Here is a 17,819-nt window from a genome sequence, read left to right as displayed (position 1 = left end):
CTCATCAACATCTATTAACTCTCATCAACATCTATTAACTCTCATCAACATCTATTAACCCTCATCAACACCTAGTAAATATCATCAACATCTATTAACCCTCATCAACATCTATTAACCCTCATCAACATCTATTAACTCTCATCAACACCTATTAACTCTCATCAACACCTATTAACCCTCATCAACATCTATTAACCCTCATCAACACCTATTAACCCTCATTAACTCCTATTAATCCTTATAAACGCCAACAGACCCTCATTTACACCTGTTAACCTTCATTACTACCCATTAACCCTCATTAAAACCTATTATCCCTCCATACAACCCATTTACACTTCCTAACATCTAACAACCACACTTAATTTGTATTCACCCTCATTACCATCTATTAACCCCCATTAACACTTATTAACCCTCCTTACAACTTACTTACCCTTTTTAACACTGATCAACTTCCCTTCACTTTTTATTAACCCTCCCTAACACCAATTAACACTACTTACCAACCTATTACCATTATTAACACCTATTAATCTTCATCAACACTTATTAACACTCTCTAATACCTCTTAAACCTTATTACTATATATTAACCATCAATAACTCTTATTAACCATTAAAAGTTACTAACCCCAACAAACCTCTCCTCAGTTTGTCTTATAAACAAAGAACCAGGGCTCAGGTTACTAAAATAAGTCGACTCATGACTACTAAACGTGTGGCCTTTCGTCGATGGTCTGATGGAATGTAAAACCATTACCTCTCCATCAGCGCAGCCAATAGGTGAGTTGAGGATGAAATCAGTCGGAGCAAAAACATCCACCAGAGCGACTGCATCATCCTTCAGCTGAGGAGACACACAGGAGCCGAAGTCAGGTTTAGAAAGAGCAGAAGGACATACCGTACAGTGCAAGATCAAACATCAATAAACAATTAAAAACAAAGTAAATACAAACAGCACACATATCTAAAGAACAGGCTGTTTTTGTATTTCTGTCACATTGTGACACCCTAAGATTTATACAATCACTGTTGGTTTATTAATCCCTGATATTTATTTTTATTACAGTGTTAATTAGATTATAATTGACATTGAAATTATTATAAAAATGATCAGCATGTAATGAGTTAATACTGTTGAATTAAAGACCAAGCAAAGAGTTTTAGACTAAGTTCATCTTACAATGAGAAATGACAGAGGTTCTGCTTCAACCTTGTAAATGAGGTTATGTGCGATCTTGTGTATTATTGAAACCCTCAGAAAGTTATTGGTAGATGTGCATCTACAACTGATGCTGGCATAGATTCTCAGTCATCCCGGACATGGCAAATAGCCCCCCAAATAATAATAATAAAAAAAATCTAAAATCAACTGGACTTCTACTCTGTGGCTAAAGATGTTTTGCTTTCCATCCGGGGAGCTTTATCTATTCAGAACCTGAGTGTCATTGAATTTGTTACTGCAGTATCTGAGAAACTCAGAAAGATTTTCTTCAAACAACATTCTGGTGAATTTCAAATCCAACAGGACTCTCAGACAGAGGCTGGTCCACCCTAAGGACAAGCCAGCTCCTCAGGACCGGACTCAGCTGTGCACCTACACCTTAAGGACAAGGGATACTCTTCATGTTCATATTTTGGACAGAGAGGACAGATGATTTGAGAGAGGGTGGTGTGTGTGTGAAGGAAGTCATTTATGTAAAACAAAAAAATCTACTTTAAGGAGGAGGTCTCAGATTTCATTGGAGCATTAAGCCTGATAGCCAGTGAGTTTCACTGTAATTCACACCTTCATACATGTGATTAAAACATAGGCCAAACAAAGACCCTAATGACTTTCCATTGGGAGGGAAGTGAGTTTAATCTGCAGGTGAATTTAGCTGCATAAATGGAGCATTGCATGTAACTTTAAGTGTGGAACTCCACACTCTCCAGTTCTGAATTGAGAAAGCTGCCCGGATGGGACGAGAAAGGTCTACAGCTACAGAATAGAAGTCCAGTTGTTTCGTTTAGTAGCTAAGAATCATCCCCAACACACACTCTGAGTGTTAGCACATCTTGTGAGCTCTTTATTTAAAACTATGCCATGAGAGGTGGTAAGCTGTATCAATTCCTTCAAGGTTTACTACATTCATTAATCTATATGAACTTAGCTGAATTTTGATTTGTGCCTAAACTCTTTCCTTAAGGACGAAGTACAAACAGAGGATGTTTTTGTGGAGCCCTCACATAACTAGAAACACTACTTTGAGCAGGTTTTTCAATGTTTTTCTTAGCAGTCTTTTCTAACTGCAGCAACAGTATTGCTCCCACTTTTTCATTAAAACAAAGAAAAGTGGCAGGTCATGAATCTGTGTTGTTCAGAAGAAAAACAGAACAGAACCTTGGAAAGCTACTGCTGTGTGTTGCTCAGATAGTAGTTGTAGTATTCTAAGGTTAATCTAGTCAACACAGAAAAACCTGGATTTGTCTGAATGCTGCGTCATCATTCACACTTTTAGGAATAGTTGTGACTTCTAGTTTTACGTTTGTACATTTAAAAATATCTGAATTCATAAAAAAAAAAAAACTCCATAGAGATACATGGAGATCTCTTCAATTGTACACCAATTCATAAGGTGTACATCGACACTTTATCTTAGCAGTCTGCTACTTTTAGCTTTTAGCTACTGTTCTGCTGCTTTTAGTTTTTAATTAGTGTTCTGCTCGTTTTAACTTTAACAACTCTGTTTCAGCTTCTTCACTAAATTTGAGCTAAATCATTCAGCACTCAGCGTTCAGTCTTCAGTTTCCGTTTATATTTGCTTTTTCATACAGCCCTCAGAAACATGAAGTCCATTATATTTATAGAACTGTGTATTATTAGTAGAAAACCCGGTGAGAAATGAGAGTGCTGCCTGCCAGAACTGTTCTGTACCTGGGAGCAGAGGGTGAGGATGGCCTTCTGGACCAACTCTACAGGTTTCCTGCCACTCATATAGCTACCTGGACGAGAATACAGCTGGTTAGAGCCACCGATTCAGGCTTTCTGCGCGTGGGTACAAAAAAGCAGCTCGTACCCTGGTACAGCGTGGCCATGTGGCTGCTGAGGCTCCACAGTCCGTACAAGGCGCAGAGTTTCCTGAGGACGGGTCTGAGGCCTGCAGGCGTGTCCCGCTCAGTGACCAGCTCATGAAATCTCTGCAGGCAGTTGTGTTCGCTGTAGGTGATGGCCAGGGATCTGCAGTAATAAACCTACACAAACACATGATATACATTAGGCATTGTATAGTTATATGACAAAACTTTCAGCTCAGTTCTGACAAGTGTGACGTGTCTTTTGTAGCTTTTATATTTTACTAAGTATTGAATTTTATTTAAAATAAAATTCTCCACAAAAATACATTCAGATCTCTTCAGTTTATTCAAAACATTGTTCTCATTGAAATCTGCTTCAGCAAACTGGCTCCATTTTTGTCTTCTTATGCTACTTTTAGTAGCTTTTAGCAACTGTTTGGCCACTTTTAGCATCTATTCTGCTGATTTACTTCAGCAACTGTTCAGCTGATTTTAGCTACCATTTTATTAACTTTGTGTTTAGCATTTGTTTTTAACAATTTAGCTACTGCTCTGCCCTGCTAACGTTTCAGCTACTGTTCTGCTGTTTTTAGTTTTTAATTACTGTTCTGCTGTTTTTAGCTTTTAGCTTCTGTTCTGCTTCTTTTAACATTAACGATTCAGTTTCAGCTTCTTCGACGAAGTCATCCAGAACTCAGCATGTACACTGCATTGTCAAATCCTTCAGTTGTTCAAAACTCTAACACACAACCCTTACATCAAAACAGCCCGAATGACCCTTTAAGTGCTACCCTTTCCTCTCTTGAGCACAAATTATACGTTTATAATTTAGAAACATTCTGTTCATTCCATCAGCAGGTCCAAACCAGCTGAAATCATGGACTGGTGTTTGAGAAAAACATGCAGTTTAACTTCACTGACATTAAAACTGAAGCCTCCTCGTTTTATTCTGTATTTAAATACTTTCTGTATAGGTTTACTTTCTTAAACATCACACTTTGGAAGATTTGTCATTCAGAGAACTGTTTAATTGCAAATAACAGGACTAGAATACACTGTAAACATTTACTGTATGCTGAAGAAAAACAGAAACTGAAAAGTTGAATATATTTGAATATAATGTATCTTTAAGGCCTAACATGAATTAGGGTTTATTTTATGAAATCTTTAAACAAGTATCATTTGTGCACTGATCAGAAGGACTTGTACTAGCTAAGGACTTCACAGTGACTCAAAAACAATATTCTAATGATATTTTATGAGAAAATCAGGCTTATTTATTGGGACTTTAGCACCTGACAGAGTAACATATGAGTATTACAGGGGGCCTCAGTCACACAGGCCTTAAACCAAACTGATTTGATATTTTTCATCATTACTCACATGGGCTATTTTCGCAGAAGACAAGAAGTCCATTGATGCGAAAATCAGGTTGATGAAGAATATTAATGAACAGGAAGCCAGCTTTGAAAGTTTCATTCTGTCCGAACAAAGAGGAGCACACTGAGCGGAGCGTGTTGGCAGAGAGCTGAAGGGCTGACGAGTGAGGTCCTGGTTACAGAACAGGGATGGGTCTGGAAGACTGGGACACAAGTCAAAGGAACGTTTGTTTGGTGAAGCCAAGCTGTGCCGTCTTCATCGTTAGACTGCTAAAAAGTATGTTTCCTACAAACTAGGGCAAAGGTCTCTGTCACAGGAGCAGGTCAGCTCACTGCACATGACCCACTGGGTACAGTTTATGGTTAATACTTTGTCTTGTTCCAGTTCATGCAAGTAGGCTGTGATCTTCTTTTTGTAGGATTTTCCCTCTTCAGAGCCTTGTACATGTTCCTGTCACTTAGTAGTGACAATATTTTCTTGTTAAAATCCTATGTGTTGAGGACCAGTGTATCTTTTCTTGTCTGCTGGCAAAATGGAGACGTTTAGGTCCCGGCTGAGTGAAGTTATGGATTTATTTTCCTGGAGTGTAACGTCTGAAGGAGGAGGTTTGGCAGTGGTAAATAGTGGAATGAGTCATCATCATATAGATAGAATGGTGCAGTGACTAATCACCTGGAGTGGTGAGTTCACATAGACCCCTCTGCCACGTCACTTAAAGCTGTACTTACTTTTTTTATGATCTAACAATAATTCTTTGTTTCTGAACTGAACAAAAAGAACTCACAAAAGGTTCCTTCCTGATTTACTGAAGCCAGTACTCCATTTGGCTCTGAATGTTGGAGACAAATATCGGAAAGCATTTGCAAGAGAGTCTCCAAAATGTCTCAAAACATTTACAGGTGTTCCCAGTTTCCTCACTTGAGTCTCTTGAAAAGGTTCAAAGATTTTGTGCAACACATGTTGCACAAAAGCAGTCACAGTCATCATGAATGTCTCCAGTCTGTCAGAAGTTTCTGTAATTCTGGAGTTGTATTTTTTTGTGAAATGCCACCAGTTTTTTGTTTTAGTTCTATAGAAACGTCTGTATTGTAACTTTATGCCGTCTGCATTGTTTGAGCTTGCAAAATAAAATGTGCAAAAAAGTGTTTGTGGAAAAAAAAAAACACTTTTTGTGATTGCTCAGCTGCGATGCAGAGCTCCTGTCCCCAGAGCGAGTCACGCTGACACGGGCTGAGTGTTTGACGCCAACCTTTTCACCAGGTGAGTGAAAACAATCAGATTTTACTGCAGCTGAATGAGCAATAACAGATCTGTGATGTCCTTAGGTGTCCGGGAATGCACCCCCACAACGCCAATAACCTAAATTTACATTTTATTTATTTTCTCCACCTCCTACAATTGCTGCATAAATACACACAGTTGTATATTTCAATGAAGGCGTGTCAGGAGAAGTTTCTCTTCTGCGCTCAGTTTCACGTCGATCTTCATGTACAAAAGAAAGCTGCTTGGATTCATGCCCACACACAGTTTCATACATCTGGATTTTTTAGTGCATTTTCGTTTTTCTCCATTTAAGCGTATGTCAGGTTTCAGGAGAAAATCCACCCAGTCTTTGTACCCGAGGCCCCTGGCCTCTGTTTACCAACTGCTGCTGCTAACATGACAGTGGAAAAGTTCAGCTGTGAGCTTGAAAGTACTGATAAAGACATATGAGAGTCTAAAATGTGTGTGTTTGGTTTACCTGGCTGTTGTTACGAGCATCAAAATCATTCCTGCATGAAGCTTTTTCCTGTTCCAGCCTCTTCTGACTTTCCTCAAGCAGGAAACACACCAGCCATTTATAGGCTGCCTTAGGCACTACAATCAGACAAAACATTCAAAAATTATTAGACAGTTTTCTAATCAACGTTTCTTTTAAAGAAGTGCTTTAAAAATCAAAAAGCCCAGTATTCCTTGAAGAACTGCATATCTCTCAACACCTTTCATGCCGGAGTGTTAAAATAAGATCTTCTTATGATGAGAAATTACAGACTTGTAGTTGTTTTGGTCTAAACTTGAAAATAACATTATGTGTGATCTCATGCAACATGCAAGATGTCATGCTATGTGTCGTGAATGACTCTCAGCTACTACCACATCAATTTTCAGCACAATATCTGTAAAACTGACTGAATTCTAACCATTTTTGTGTTTTCTAAGATCAGTTGCTATGGTGGACACCTTGAGTTGGGTTAATGTTTAACTGCAATACATCCACTGGTTCATGAGATACTTTGCTCACAGACAGACGAAAGAACACAAACACACACAACAAACATTAAAGCTAAAACATTATCACCACAGTCAGTGACAGACAATAAGAGATAAAAGCAGACTTAAAGAAAGTTAATGGACTTTAGGACAGACGAACCGACTCTGTTCTGACACACTGAACATATTCCTTACACGATGAATGATGTGTTGTTTCTGCTTTGACAGAATAATCATGGGAAACACTATGTGCAAAGGTTTTCAACCACCTCTGATTTCTTTATATTTTCATTCCAGTGATCCAGACTTTCCTGGGACTAGTTTTCCAGACTTTCTGAAGGTCTTTAAAGAGTTTCTCTTTGGTCTTTGTCTTCTTTTTCACTCAGTTTCAGTCCCTGCTTCTGACCACAACAGCATATTGTGCAGCTTGTGCTTTAAAAACAAGAGAAAACGAGGCAAGTGAAGGACAAGAGACGGAAGCTGATGAACAGGATCTGAACGTCATGTCTTTAAGAAACGGGGGGAAAAAAAATCCATCAGATCTAAACATCACCCTTTCAGCTAACAGCTCTTTGAGAATCAGCTCGTTGGAAGTAAAATCCAGTTTTCTCTCAAACTGTTATCTTTGGTATTTTTCATGGATTTGCCTAAAAATCTGAACAAATGCCTCTGTGACAGGCTGCTGAGAACAAAGAACCTAAAGATCTCATTTAAACTTGGTTAAATTGTCCGTTATGTGTCAACTCAAACATGGTCCATCCCTGAGTTTAGGAGCCTTTTTCTGTCTGAAAGAGGTCAGTGGTCAAAGTTAAAAACATTCTTCTGAAAATGTTGAGAAACAAGGACTGAAACAGAGTAAAAGTAGCAGAAGCCCACCCAGCTGACAAGTTCAAACTCTACCCTTTAGTATTTGATTAAAGACGGTGACATTATAAGACAGGTAACCAAGGTGTTTGGAGGTCTTAGCTGGATGAAAACTCTACATTCAGTCTAAATGAATTGCATCTTTTTATAAAAGTTGTGGTACCTTCAGGGTCCATACACTCTTCCACTGTTCTTGCTGTGAACTGGCTCTTCAGGATTGTCTGAAAATCATCCAGAAAATCCACCGTGTGAAAGGGAGATTGAATCCGAACACCATCTGAAAGCAGATAAGATGGACTGAGGCCGCGCTCCGTGACCAGCCGTTTACGCTTCGAACTCTGTCTTTTTTTAATCCAACAAATACCAGTGTTTAAGGTGCAGAACAGACAGGATAGTATTTTCAATCTTCAAGGAGAAAATACCCCTTCTACTCAAAAAAAAGCTGAAATCTACTAACACTTTACTGACCAACTCAAACCTGAAATCCACTGCAATGGAGTTGAAATAATAATACGGTTTGGAGTAAAGGGTGGTAGTTTGCTAAGGCTCTTTAGACTCGATAGAAACTGTGCTGTGATGAAAAACTCACCGTGTCAGAGGTGACACGGTGAGTTTTTGTACTATTTTCTTAACTAAAAATGCCTTTCATTTCTGGAGTTTAATAAAGTGTGTTTGACACATGGCCTGAAGGACACGGTTTACTGTTCCAACTGAATGAACAATATAATGACTATTTCATTTTATTGTGAAATTACCCCCTACCAAGGTTGATTTTTCTGTTAGACAACACTGAGTTACTTCAAAAGGTAAAAGTGTTGAGATTTGATGATGGGACTTTACCACCTGCAGAACTGTCATGTAGGATGTGGGTCAGATTCTGATGCCAGCTAAAACTCCCTTTCTCACCCCGATACATCTTTTAGGATCTGACACAGGCTGATGCCCGAGTCATGCAACATTTAGCTTTTGGCAACTGTTGTGTTAATGTTTGCCTTGAGCTACAGTTCTGATAATTTTAGCATTTAGCTACTGTTTTGCCAAGTTTTGCTTTTAGCTCCTTGTTTTCTCATTTTAGCTATGTTTTGTTAATTTTACCTTTTAGTTAAGTATTTACTTTAGGTTCTGCATGTTTTAACTTAATTCGGTCTTCAACAAATTTCAGCACTCTGCATTCATGCTGTATTTTCAGAGAAAATGCAATTTTAATATTATCTCCTCTGCATTTTAATATTATCTCCTCTGCAGCAGTGACAAAAGTGATACCCATGTCAAGGAAAACATCTCAACACAGACACAAAATGAGGACCATAACTGGTGATAAAACTGGCTAGGAGCACATTCTGCTCACCGTGGAGTTTGGCATGGAACAGGCTGAGCAGGTAGGTGCTGGTCTGTTGCAGCAACACGTTGTTGTCTCCTTCATACGTGCAGTTTGGGTCATTATCGTCCCGCAGATCACCCAGACGGTTCACTGCAAAACACAGAGTCATGAAAGTTTGGACTCAAAGTGATTTAGGTGTGTCTATTTCAGACTCACTGGCCAGGTATCCATGCCCTCCGCAGGCCTCCCTGCACTCCTGGATGCCCCTCTGAGCGATCCAAGAGCCCAGCGGTTTACTACAGCATCCTATAGCGTGGATCTCCCTGCCCATCTCCGCCTGTCAAACACACAAGAGACAAATACCAACAACCTGTGCAGAAGGACAGCTGTGGACAAGCCTGGTCTTTACTCACCTGTCTGTGGCTGTTTTCCTTCATCATCTGTCCAATCTTGAATTCACCAAAGTTCATAGCGATGGTTTTGGTGAAGTGTTCTAGAGCATACGCTGCAGCCAGGTATGGGATCAGGCGCCATTGCTACAACACACAATCCAAATACAACACCTGAAGTACTGCTGTCAGCCCATTCTCTGAACCTTTGCCTGACCCTGAAGGGGAGCGAGCTCATCATTACAGGAAGTCTGCAGGTAAACAAGCCTTTCACACAGTAAAGGGAAATGTCTTTAAAAAAAGGCAAAACATCTCATGAATCACTGGACAGATTTTAATGAACCTCTCATTAGATGTACATCTAAAACTGATTCACTTTTTAAATTAATCCAATTCAATATGACCACCAAAGCTATTCAACAGCAGCTAAACCAAAAAATGCTACAACTGTCAGTTTTACAAATATTGAGTTAAAGTCTGCTGTATTAATAGCCGAGTCATCCACAACACATCCTTCGAGTGTGATATCTTGTGATTCTTACCAACGCTGTTTTCAAGGTTTGACCAAAATGGCTACAACTGTCATTTCATCAAATGATCCTAGTCTAAAACTCTGGCATGAAAGGCGGCGAGTGAGTTGATTTGATTTCACTTTAGTTTATCTCACTTTCTGTCTCATTTTATCTGATCATCCCCTCCCACCTGCAACTGGTACTCCAAAACTGGGATCTCCTCTGTGTCTTTGGGTCCAAACTGTCTTCTGGTTGCCGAGAAACGAATCGCCACAGTCAGAGCAAGCTTCAGGTTCATGAGAGACATCCTGCTGATATAAATCCTGCCACCTGAAAGGGCACCTAAAGATGCCCCGAAGCGCTTGTTGGGATCCTGGAGGAAAACAAAACAAAACAAAAAAAACACTGGTAAAACAAAGTGAAACACCATAATGAAAACCCTTTCCCAGACCTTAGTGAGGATGTGCTGTCGTAAAGCTTAGCCAAACATAACTGATGTGCTACGTTCACGGTACTAAAGTTATCTAACATTTCCTCCTGCAGCCATCCTGGGACGGAGTCGCCTCAACTCTCTGCTCACCTGGTCTTTAGTGATGATAGTGAGGGAGGGAGGGTGGAAGAAGGACGTTGTTTACGTCCAGGTCTGTGGAGCTGGAGTGAGAAGCTGGGGGAACTGAAGAGAAATGCCAGGAGGTGCTGGGTGAGCAATTAATAAGCTGAAGCTTGAACTGAACCCGAGCTTGTACTGAAATGGAACCTCCCATGTGGAAAAAGTAGGGCAAGTTGAGTGTTTTTATTTTTTTAAATATATATATAACTGGAACCTCTTTGGTGGAAAAACCTTCAGTTAGAGAGAACAACTTCCTAAAAAGGCTAAAAGCAAGGGTGTGATTACAAACTACACCTGTGTGACCACCGCATATAAAAACGTTTTGCACGGCGTAGATCAATAGTGGCAAAGTATTCAGTAGGAGTGCAATTTTAAGGTTAATACGCGTCTCTGAGTGTTAACTTTGTCCATTGGTGGAAATCTGTACTGACCGTGAATGGTGTCACGTAGCGCCCATCAGGAGTAACATCTCCCGTCTTGTTCAAAAGGTTCTCCTGTGGGATTCTTACATTGTGAAACATTACAAACCTGTTGACAAACGACCAAAATATGATCTTTAATAAGACAGGGGCAATAAAGAGATATATTAAAAAGAAGCAGGATAGGGGCCAGGGCCACTGCAGCCACCTACCCATTATCCAGGCCATTCTGGCCTAACTTCTTGCCCATGTCTCCAACCAACACACCAGGCAGAGCAAGAAGAGTTTTGGGATCTCTCACCTGTAAAACAAGAATTCATTCAGCTTATTCTTCCATCAGAACTGAACACTATAAACATAATCTCTCAGTGAGGTGGGGGTTGGGGTGGAACACTGATTCTCTTTACACAGAAAATTACATCTTGAATCTTGGATCCTGTCTGGTATGATAGACCCCGGCCTCTATTGCTCTTGTGCTGCCATGATTAGTGCCTCTGTCAGTCCTTCAGTCCAGACCCCACCAGCCACTGATAGGATTTGTTGATATCAGCCACTTCCTTAATCTGCAGATGGTACACGTCGTGGAGGGGCTTATCTTTCCATGATGGTATTTCCTCTTGTTTCTCAATAGAGGCCGAGGTCTATAATACCAGGCAGGACCCAACATGCAGGCGGTGCAAAGATACCCCTGAGACAGTCCAGCACATAATAGCAGGATGTAAGACGCAGGCAGGCAAAGCGTACATGGAGCTCCATGTTAAGATGGCAATTCTGCAGAGGGGTCGAATCATCATATTTAGATTTTTTTTGTTATTAAAAATATATTCAATAAAACATCTGGCATAAGCATTTTTTTCAATGTGTGTGTGTTTTTTTAATGTAGGCCTATGTGTAAATCTGACTAACAGTCAGTGCCTCACCATCCAAGAACCCCACAGTACTCCACTGACACACATGGATCCTGGAGTGCCTGAAACTGTCCAACATCAACAGGACACTAAGCGCCTTCATCAAGAACTAAATGTGGAAAACAACTACAGAGGCTAATTCAAAGCCAACTGTACAAGTCAGCATGAAGTACGGCGTATACCAAGGTGATGTTTGTCCCCACTCCTGTTCTGCATGGGCCTGAACCCTCACAGTCAGATTATCACAAAGAGTGGCGATGGATGCTGGTTCAGTGCATCATTCCTAAGGGGCTGATCTTATTGTGTTGCATTGTTTTTTTGCTGCTTGTGTACGTTTAATGTTCTGGACAGTTGGCATTGTTTCAACACACGCATCGTAAGGAGGCACGGCTGCAGAGGACAGAGAGAAACTAGTAGTGCAGGGATCAGTACTGCAGCGGTGAAGTTATGCTGAATGAGGGCAGAAAATTAAATATTACAACAAATAAAAAAAGAAAAAGATTCACTGAAGCAAAGGTAAGTGAACATTTTAAACCTTTTGCAACAATGAATCTTAATATTGACAGCTCCAACTCTTTCTGTATTAACTAAATTCCATTTCCTTACAAATCAAAGCAGCACCAAACTTTACCCCAGCCTCTAGGAAACAAAGCTGGTTTCATTATGGGTCTTACCGGGACAATGAAGGAGTGCAGCCCATGGCAGACGTGGTCCGGTGTGTGGAGCTGAGCGAACACCACAGCATGGGTGGCGGTCTTACCCAGGTTCCCCACCCAGAACTTGGCAGCCTCGAAGTCTGGGGAGTTGATGAGAAACTCCTACAGCGACGAGACACGGTCAGAAATGAGAAATGAGCCCGGGTCCATTTTAAATTAACTCTTAACACAGAGGGACACTGCCTTATGTCCAGAACCTGAAATGATATGATTAAGATCTCAGTTTTCCCCAGCTCCTGTGAAGTCAGTGATTAGCATCACTCTAACATTTACATTTATATGGAATGATTGTTAGGCTTTTTGACCACTAAAAGCACTTTTACACTAAACAAAACTACTGTACCACTTCTTCTTTGGTGCTTCAAACATAAAGACTTGTATTTTTTTTAACCTGGGAGTTTGGGGGATTATTTGTTCTCAGCTGCTGAATGATTTTTCCTTCAAGGGAAGCGGGGTGAATCCCAGGGAAGAAGATCCTAATTTGTCTGGAGTATCCACTCCTTGCAGTCAGCTTATCTAAAACCATCAGTGGTGTAGTTTGGTAATACGCGGGGCCAGAGGCTGCTTTTTTAACTCTAGGGGGGTGAGCTGAAGGGAATAATTCCCGCCAGACGACAATTGACAACTGGACGTAGCTCTCGGGGCTAATTGCAAATATGTTTAAACATTGTGTTTGGAAAAGTGCTGAATAAGGACAGTTCACTATATGAAGGTTTAAGTTCTGAATAGAAGCAAGGTTTTGTTCCCTACTGCTATTTTAGAGATGTAATGAGTCAAACGGCTGCCAGCGTATCTGGATGCGTACCTTGGTGGACGGGTCGTATGTGGCTGTTGTTCTCATGGCTCGGGTGTTGCTGCCGTGGCTCAGCTCAGTGAGGGCGAAGCATCCGAACAGCTACAAAACAGACCAGCACAACATAGTTGAGCGCACGAGCAGTACCGACTCGGACTTCCTGAACTGCTGGGTGACGGGCCCGTTTACGGCTGGAGGTCGAGTCGTCGTTCTTACCGTCATGTCTTCGATGCCTTCAACGTATTTACGGTGTCTGCTGGATCCTGAGTTGGCAACGGTTCCAGCAAACATCTGCAACAACAACACGTGCAAGAGTTACCAGAACGACAGACTAACCGAGGACAGTTCTGTGAGGACACTGAGACATGTTGGGACATAAAACACTGTTCAACAGTTTGAAATAAAAAAAAAAAGAAGCCTGGGGTGAATTTGTTGGGACGTCCACTCCTGGGAAAATTGTCAGCTGTCTTAATTGTTCTCCACTCTGTAGAATGATGGACTCCCAAATAGTTTGGAAATGACCTTTCACCCTGCTGATGGGCAGCAACAGATGCTTCTCTGAGGTCATTGCTGATGTCCTTCTGCCTTGGCGTTGTGTTAACACACACCAGTGTGCTCCAAAGAAGCAAACTTAATTTGTTTTTTGTTTAATAAATAACAACATGGTGGGATCTGTTTTGTGTTTTTCTTCACTTGAGCTTAGATTTGAATAATTTTAGAACCCGATAAAGACCACATGATTTTATGATGTGCTAATATGGAAAACCCTAGACTTGGGAAAAGGTGGACTTTCTTTTTCCCAGGAGTGAATGTGCCAAGGGAGTAACCACAGCGCCACCTAGTGTTTAGATTAATCTTTTACCATGTGGCTTCCATAAAAACATTCATCACAGCAGCTGCAACATTGCATTGGGCCAGTACATCTAAAATCTGGAATGTTTTAGCCCAAGATGTCCAAACAGTCTCCTAAACTTCCTTTCAAACAGCTCAAGTGGCAGCAAACATGACGGCAAACTGTGACAACACTCACCCCTGTGTTCAGGAAGAACTTGGCCACCATAGACCAGTCGTACATCCCGAGACAGTCATCCAGGATCATTGCCTTCCACGGGTCGGCCATCAGCTTCTCTTTGGTCATGAAGTCATATCTGAAGAGCTGCTTCACCCTGCAGATTTACACGTTTAGAATCAGGGTTCTCTCTATGATTAAAAGCTTTTATAGCTGGTTATTTATCAATTTCAATTAGGAACCCAACCAAATTAATTAGCCACAACAAAGTACAACTTTATAAAGTACTTTAAAAAAATCACTATTGGCTAAAATTCTGTACACGGATAAAAGAACAAAGTAAAATACAGTACGTCCAAAAACAAACCAGTCAAATAAACAGAGAAAACTATACATAGATAAAATCATAAAACAATAAAACCAACATCTCAAATTGAGTTAAAAATGTGTTTTAAGAGAGAATTTAAAAACAGGAAGTGAGTCAGCCTGTCTGATGTGCAAAGTCAGTATTGGCTGGTCAAAAACTAATATACTGATCCTTACTCCATGGTGAGAAACAGCAGAATGTACTGTATTTAACAGTCTACAATGACTGGAACATTGTTCAGTTAACTAATGATATTTCTTGTATGTAATTGTTTATAATAAAGACTGATTATCCTTTGTTGGACTGGCTGCTTAATAATAGCATAAAAATTAATATTACACCCACTTCTTAATATACTATACCACAAATATAAAACAGTATACTCTGTAAGTTACATTCATAGAAAAATACTTTATAGTTTGTATGACTGAACCTACAAAAATATTCTTGATCATTTTAATACTCAACTTGTGTTATAAGACTTAAGGCACCATATCTTCTGTCCTTCATCCCGCAGACTGAGGTTTTATCCCATATTTTGATCATCTCTGTTTCTCTAAATTCACTATAACAGAAAGCAACCGTTTCTAAGATTTGTCATATAATCAGCGTTATTGGACGCGCATCTATAACTGATTAACTTTCAGAGTCAACCTGAGTGAAGATGGCCGACACAGCGAAGCGACCTTAGACTTTACTATTTTGTACATGTGTAAATATATTGAGAACCTTTGTGCCGTTAAATCCCCACCCCCACCCCGAGCTACAATATCAGGAACACAAGTCCCACTGTCTACCTAAGGGCTGCTAAAGATTCAGGTTTTTAAATTGAATTACCACCACAGACAGGCAGATTGGCCACTCAGCACTCTTTAATCACAACATGCCGGGTACTAGCGGGATCCCTGCATGATGGCTCCAAAGACTCAGAGCAGCTACGAGGCTGATACCTGAGGAAATTCAGCTCTCTCTTCCTCTCGACAGAAACATCTTCGCCTGGCTGGCGGGCAAACAGAGGGTCGTTCTCCAGAGTCTTAAACACGTGTTGCTGCAGCAGAGAGACACAACATGACATTAACAACACAGAACAGTAAATAAGGTTAAAGAAAGAGTTCCTTTGGTTTTCCCACAACACGTCCGTAATAATTCACCACAATTACCACTCTCGTTGTTCTAGAGCAGTGTTTCTCAGACTTTTTCAGGCCGGGGGACCATTCGACCCATCTAACAAACACTCATGGAACACCTAACTTGAAAATGCCCCCGTCAAAATACAACGGTCCTCCTGGGACTCAACAGTGATGCTTGAAAGGATGTTGCTTGCATTAGCGGCAAGTTGTTGCACTTTCCCTGTTGTGTCGGACGTTTCTTCGGCTTTTCTTTTGCGTGACCCAGTCTTAAACCACTTATCCATTATTATTGTAAACAGTCCTTTAGTATTAGAAGGTTAACTGTAAGCGTCGCACTTTGAGCTCACATCACAGCAAATAAACAGTCGTTTACATGCAGTACCTGCGGACCACCAGTTGTCCGAGGATCACAGTTTGAGAAAGACTGTTCTAGAGGGTAAGCATTAAAACCCACTTCGGATCAGAACTTTAAACTGGACATTCTGACAGTACCTTAAACTGGTGGATTTCCTCGCCGTCTAAAAAGCAAACCATCTCCTTCCAGTTAAAGGAGGCCTTTCTCCTGTAGGCATCAAGCGGACCACTGGGGAGGTCAGCCACTCCATGATCCATCGTCTGCTCAGACTGTGGGGCTTCAGGATGTTCTGTCAGAACAGGAACGTTTAGAGCCACGCCAAGACAGATAGATCACTCATCAGAACAGAGCCAGGAGGGAAACATCCAGGTTAACAGAACATTTGGATCTGAGGCAGTTAGATCATTCATCAAACCAACGCAATAACTGATATTCTAACTTCTGGGTTAGTTGATTTTGTTAGAAGGTGTAATCCAGAGGCTGCTGTAAGATGTAAACCACCAGACTTTAAGTTTAGTTTAAAAAAAATCATTCTCAGTCTCTCTTTCTCACCTGCCACCAAACGGGAAAGGTGGACGATGATGTTTTTGTCCACGTTTGCCTGGTAGAAAAATATCTCATGAACCACTGGGGAAATTTTAACGAAACTTTCAGGAAATAATCATTGAATGTTTACCAATGAATATCTTTTGGAGTCAACTCGATTCAAGATGGCTGCTGCCACAGCCGACTGACCTTAAAAAACACAAAAATTGCTACAACTCGGCCAATTTTACAGACGCTGAGCTAAATTTTGGTGTATGTAGTAGTAGGTGAGACTGACCCCCCAACACATTCTGAATGCTAATTATGCAAGATAATACTTAAACTTAAAATTTAGCTATTAACTATTTGGAGTCAACTCTGTATGTCTGTTAGCAAATTACATTATGAACAAATGGACAGATTTGAATGTAACTTTCAGAAAATAATCATTGGATGTACCTCTACAACTGATTACACTTTGAAGTCAATCTAATCCATGATGGCCGCCACAGCCAACTCACATTAATAAACACAAAATTGGCTATAACTCAGTCAGTTTTACAGATACTGAGCTCACATTTCATGTGGTACTAGCTGAGACTAACTTTATATTCTTTTAACCCAGATACACGACCTTGGTATCATTTGAAAGCTTTTTTCCCCAAAAAGTTTTGCTGTAATTATCTGCTTGTTCTGTTGTAATTGAAGGGTTAACCTGTTTAAAGTGAGCCTTCTGTGACAAGTTTCAAGAGTGTCGCTTATAAAAGACGAACCAATAAACATGAACTCCTGCTGCAGGGTTCAAAGGTCACGGCTGAATGGCCTTTAACCTTTGCTCTGTGCCTGTTTATTCAGGGTTCCAGCAGTAACAAAGACAGTCACATGTTTACTGGTTGTCTGTGTTAAAAACAACAACAACAACAACGTTGTAATTAATATCGCATTCAGACCAGCAACCTTCCAAATTATTATTATTTTTTAATCCCGAAATGTTCCAACTCGAGCCGAACAGAGGTCGACCCGTCCCTGGGTAGGTTTGCCCTACCTTTAGTGTGATGTTCAGGTGTGTTTCTGTCTCTTCAGGACTATGATCCAGAGACTTTCTGCAGTTTTCTAACTTCCTGTTCAGTTTTTCAGAATAAGAGCACCACCTCTACTCGTTTCAATCGAAGAAGGTAGAAGGATGGTTAAAAGGAGGAAACACCAAA

General features: G+C 40.5%; 1 protein-coding gene across 2 annotated transcripts in view; it reads right to left on the bottom strand.

Annotated features, from left to right (window-relative positions):
- Positions 1-17,751, bottom strand: part of acox3 (acyl-CoA oxidase 3, pristanoyl) — a 22,313-nt gene extending 4,562 nt beyond the window's left edge. The window contains exons 1-19 of one of the 2 annotated variants that reach the window (XM_017427028.3): positions 17,657-17,734; positions 16,639-16,687; positions 16,224-16,375; positions 15,552-15,649; positions 14,256-14,391; positions 13,442-13,516; positions 13,238-13,327; positions 12,391-12,534; positions 11,021-11,109; positions 10,821-10,917; positions 9,970-10,152; positions 9,292-9,414; positions 9,095-9,215; positions 8,906-9,028; positions 7,721-7,834; positions 6,185-6,300; positions 3,066-3,240; positions 2,924-2,991; positions 767-853 (exon numbers count right to left, since the gene is read on the bottom strand). In XM_017427028.3, the coding sequence (XP_017282517.1) occupies positions 767-853; positions 2,924-2,991; positions 3,066-3,240; positions 6,185-6,300; positions 7,721-7,834; positions 8,906-9,028; positions 9,095-9,215; positions 9,292-9,414; positions 9,970-10,152; positions 10,821-10,917; positions 11,021-11,109; positions 12,391-12,534; positions 13,238-13,327; positions 13,442-13,516; positions 14,256-14,391; positions 15,552-15,649; positions 16,224-16,343 (1,959 nt within the window). In that variant the 5' untranslated portion in view covers positions 16,344-16,375; positions 16,639-16,687; positions 17,657-17,734. Of the gene's footprint in view, positions 1-766; positions 854-2,923; positions 2,992-3,065; positions 3,241-6,184; positions 6,301-7,720; positions 7,835-8,905; positions 9,029-9,094; positions 9,216-9,291; positions 9,415-9,969; positions 10,153-10,820; positions 10,918-11,020; positions 11,110-12,390; positions 12,535-13,237; positions 13,328-13,441; positions 13,517-14,255; positions 14,392-15,551; positions 15,650-16,223; positions 16,376-16,638; positions 16,688-17,656 lie in introns of both variants that reach the window. The other variant, XM_017427027.3, reaches the window with a different exon arrangement.
- Between the last annotated feature and the right edge of the window lie 68 nt (positions 17,752-17,819).

This window comes from Kryptolebias marmoratus, linkage group LG7 (genome assembly GCF_001649575.2).
Source record: "Kryptolebias marmoratus isolate JLee-2015 linkage group LG7, ASM164957v2, whole genome shotgun sequence".
In the NCBI taxonomy this organism is placed as follows: domain Eukaryota; kingdom Metazoa; phylum Chordata; class Actinopteri; order Cyprinodontiformes; family Rivulidae; genus Kryptolebias; species Kryptolebias marmoratus.
This window is presented reverse-complemented; position numbering and strand designations above follow the sequence as displayed.